The sequence below is a fragment of the Solanum stenotomum genome, chromosome 10, assembly GCF_019186545.1.
Source record: "Solanum stenotomum isolate F172 chromosome 10, ASM1918654v1, whole genome shotgun sequence".
NCBI lineage: Eukaryota > Viridiplantae > Streptophyta > Magnoliopsida > Solanales > Solanaceae > Solanum > Solanum stenotomum.
This window is the reverse complement of record NC_064291.1, coordinates 24997794-25002330: the sequence shown is the minus strand read 5'-3', so window position 1 is coordinate 25002330 and position 4537 is coordinate 24997794. Positions and strand designations below refer to the sequence as shown.

Genomic DNA, 4537 nt, shown 5'->3' with positions numbered 1-4537 from the left:
TTCTAACCGGGTATGACACGCCCTTTTAACTCATTTTGCAGGCTAAGACCACGGCTGGCTAGACGGAGTCACTAAGACAAAGCCATTAACTTGTTGTATTGAATCCGACTGTACCACCATCTCAGAACCAAGTCAAAAAATCATATATGAATTTATGCATATTTAGATAAAGTCTAGATCTTTCATGATAGAAATAAAAGCGAAGTTAGTTATCCGGCATAGATATAAGTCTTTAGCCGGACATAGTCATGGCTTGAATAGGAGAGTAATAAAGAAATAAGAAGAAGATAAATTACCTTAGGAACAAACAACACATTTTTATTCTCCGGCCAAAGTCCAGCAAACTCACAATACTTCAAACTTTACAAAAGAGAGAGAGAGGGAGAAAAAGTAGAGAGAAGAGTTGGTTTCTAAAACCTGCCTCTTCACCAAATAAAAAGCCCTTATTTATTGAAAGATAAAGGCATCTAGGAATAGTAAAAAGGGTCCCTTATGTGGGACCTGAACAGTTCATTCACTATTGGTAGTGCTTATCTTCACTGAACAGTACATCCACTGTTAATAGTGCTTATCTGGCTTTTGCCCACTAAACTTTGTCTTTTAGCTTTGCCAAAAGTTCTTCAGCCCTTTTCAGCGCATCTGCTGGTTTTTCTTCTTCAATTTGTTGGGCTTCGTGCACATCTTCACTAGCCTCACTACGCATTGAGGAATCTGAATTTGCATAATGATTTAAATTTAAAACAAGAGTCTTTTTTACCTCCTCTAGGTAATCCAAAATCATTTTATTTTGCTCCTCTTCATCATGATTAGAAATCCTTCGAGCCATATGTTTTAACGAAGTTGATTCATCAGTTACAATTCCTTTATTAGGAATCGATTTATATTCTTTAATAGTTGTTACGATTTGATCCAATAGTTCTTGTCCATATATTGACTTTGTTTGTGGATCTTTCTTCATTAACTTATCCCAGAAGTTATTATAATAGGTGCGATATAAATAGGGGATTTTTTCTTCTGTAAAATCCACCTCTGGAACCCATTTGTGGATCCATGGAACAGAGAATTCTATAAAGAAGCATATCTGTTCAATCTGTTGTAAATAAGAAATATGTTCTTGCTGATATAATCTGTTAAGATCTATGGAAATCTTTACCCATTCTTTGTATAATTTAAGAAATGGTTCGGGCAATATTTTTATTGTTGGCCCGTGGTATGACCACCAATTTAAAAATCAATTAGGTATAGGATTAGCAAATATCTTTGCACATACCTTTATGAACCAAGTATGTTTATGTCTCTCATTGTTATAACAGAGGACTTTATCGAAAGTCTGGATATAATCCCAATATGTCAAACTCATTTTAACATTGTTACGACTAATCTATCTTTCAGTCATTGAAGAAATACCCCAATCTTCGATGTGAATGATTTGTTTGATAATCATCTTGGAGAAGTTATAAACATTCTCACCTGTATTGTATCCTGCAAAGTATTGGAATTCAACACCCGTGCTTATCAGCAAAGTTTCATAGTACTTTCGAGTTTTGTATGACTCACCTGGGAAGTATAGCCCATTAAGTAAGTACCTCTGGAATATCTTCCAAGGTTCTTCTCTCCTCTGTATATCAGCATTTTCTAAGAGAAATATCATTTCTCTTTTATTCTACCTTTTCATAGGTTTTCATATCATCAATAGTATCTTCTTTGGCTATTGAAGCAGAAGTATTACTTTGCTTTTGGTTTTTATATTCTTGTAACTTAGCATATAACGGGTCGCTTTCTGGAATATCTTCCAAATGTATTGACGAAGTGGTTTTCTCTTGTGTTTTTGAATTTAGTTTAACTAAACTCATTCCTCCTCTCTATATAATAGGAGTGTTGGATGATGAAGAAGATCCGTATGACGATCTTGATGAGACTGAGGATGATCATCCTCTGCCTCTGCCTCTACCTCTACCCTTAGTCATCCAAGGGTATTCCATTCTGCAAATGAAACAACAAATTTTAAACCCAATTCGCGTCATAATAAGTGTTTGATTCTTCTATTGATTGGAATAGATCTATCAACATTCCATCTATAATTTTCCAGCAAATAAGTTCCTTTATATCTTGATTAAAAGGAAGAACCTTTAGAATAGTAATCAATCTTTTTTCAGTAAAAAATATAGAGATAGGAATATCATTATCTCTTTCTGAAAAACTACTATATTCACTCATTTTGAATGAATTCTCTTGATAAGAAGTCTGGGAGGGAGTTATCACTTCCTTTCTTATATAGAATCTCAAAATCAAAAGGTGCTAATTGTGTTTGCCACCTTGCAAACATTAATTTAGACGCATCATGTTTAAAGTCTTTGTCAAACATATATTTGACTGATTGAGCATCGGTTTTTATCAAAAACTTCTGGTTGTAAAGATCATCCTGAAATTTTAAAACACTTCTAACGATAGTTAACATTTCATGAGCTACCGTTGCATACTTTCATTGAGCATCGCTCCATTTTCCGGAATGAAACCGAATAAGGTATTTGTGCTTATCAAGAGGGTTAATTTGTTTCAAAATTCCACCATAACCCATGTTGGACGCATCTGTCTCTACTATTTTAGGCCAAGCGGGATTGGCAAGGATTAAGCAAGGTAAAGACTTAACTCTTTCTTTGATTGCTTTACCAAGATTTGTGAGACTATCAGTCCACGGTTTTTTATGCTCCTTTTACAGCCTGTAGTATGACAGAGCTAGATTGCGAGACAAGTTCTTGTAGAAGGGAGAAATATAATTCAAACTTCCCAAAAAATGTTGTAACTGCGTTCTATCAATATTTATATCAGGAAATTTTGATGTGAATTCAATAGATCTTTGAATAGGAGTGATTTTTCCCTGGCAAATAAGATGTCCCAAGAACCTTACTTCTGTTTGAAAAAGACTCATTTTAGGTTTAGATATTACCAAACCATTTTGAATAACTATTTTCTAGAAAATATCCAAATGCTTGATATGCATTTCAAGAGTCTTTGAATAAACCAAAATATTATCAATATAGACTATAATGAAATCCAAGTAAGGATTAAAAGTATCATTCATAATTTTTTGAAATTCAGAAGGGGCGTTTTTCAAACCAAATGGCATAACATTCCATTCGTATTGTCCAAACGGGACATTAAAAGCAGTTTTATAAGAATGCTCTTTAAATATTTGAATCTGCCAATATCCTGATTTTGAATCAAATTTTGAAAATATATTGGCGTCATATAATCTTGATAGTAAATCTCTTTTATTTGGAATAGGATATCTAATCCATTTTAAATTTTTGTTTAAAGGTTTGTAATTTATAACTAACCTGGGGACACCACGTTCTTTCTGTGCTGCATTATTAACATAAAAAGCAGTACAAGACCAAGGTGACTTGGAAGGTTTTATAAGACCTTTTTGTAACAGATTATCAATCTCTTTTTTGCAGAATTCAACTAATTCGGAATTCATTTGGCAAGGACGGGATTTCGTAGGAATATTTTCCTCAGAGAAATCATCTTCATATGGAAGAGTCACAATGTGCTTTTTTCGATTCCAAAAAGCACTAGGATGATCAGCACAAATATCAATGGCCATCTGTTCAAAGATTATTTTAATCTTCTCCTGTACTTTAGTAGTTTTCAAAGTATCGAATATATTCATACTAAAAATTTCAAGCTGTAGAAAATTAATATGCTTTTGCTTTATTTCAATCAAAGCATTAATATCACGAGAAACAGGTTCAGTGATAAAAGTATAACTAATATCACGATCTTTATAAGTTGCCGAAAATCCTTTAGCATTTATATTGGTAAAAGGATAAATAGCATTTATGAACGGAGTTCCTAAAATGATAGGAGGGTATAACTGATTTTTTACCAAGAAAAAGAAGTGAGGAATACAAACTTTATTTTGGCAAATACGAGTGTTAGATAATTTATACTTTATATCTAAAGCATGTCCCGATGCGGATTTAACCATATGAGTAGTTTTTTCCAAATATTTAGTAGGCACTAAACCTTCCTGAATGCAACTTACATCAGCTCCACTATCAATCATGGCAATATTAGATATAGAAAAAGAATTATCAATTAAAATAGTACATTTAACATACCATTTATAAGTTGTAACCACTTGCATCATTCCCAAAAACATATTTTGTTTAGGGTCAATAGTTACAGGTTTAGCAAGAGTATTTTCTTCAACTGGAAAATCATCAATTTTAGTTTTTCCTTTGCTATTAGCAGACTCAATTTGAGTAAGACGGTGATCACAAATAATATGATTTTGTTTAAGAAATTTAATTTAAGAAGATGAAAGTCTATTATGAACTTCAGACAAAGAATAAGGAGCAGAGTAAACAAAATCATTTTTAACCTTTTTATCATCAGAAATGCTATGAGCAGAAGAACTAGTTTTACTAGCTGCTAACTGAATGATTTTTTCGCGAAGAGTTTTATCAGTGACTTCTTTAAGAAGCTCTATAACGATGTCTGCGGTAATGGTGAGTAAGTTCATATCCTCGAA

At 32.8% G+C, this 4537-nt stretch overlaps 1 protein-coding gene across 1 annotated transcript; it reads right to left on the bottom strand.

Annotated features, from left to right (window-relative positions):
* Window positions 1–1928: 1928 nt before the first annotated feature.
* Window positions 1929–3607, bottom strand: LOC125878268 (uncharacterized). Its single transcript, XM_049559473.1, has 2 exons — window positions 3339–3607; window positions 1929–1983 (listed from the first exon to the last, which is right to left on the bottom strand). The coding sequence occupies exons 1-2, from the start codon at window positions 3605–3607 to the stop codon at window positions 1929–1931; spliced, it is 324 nt and encodes a 107-aa protein (XP_049415430.1).
* Between the last annotated feature and the right edge of the window lie 930 nt (window positions 3608–4537).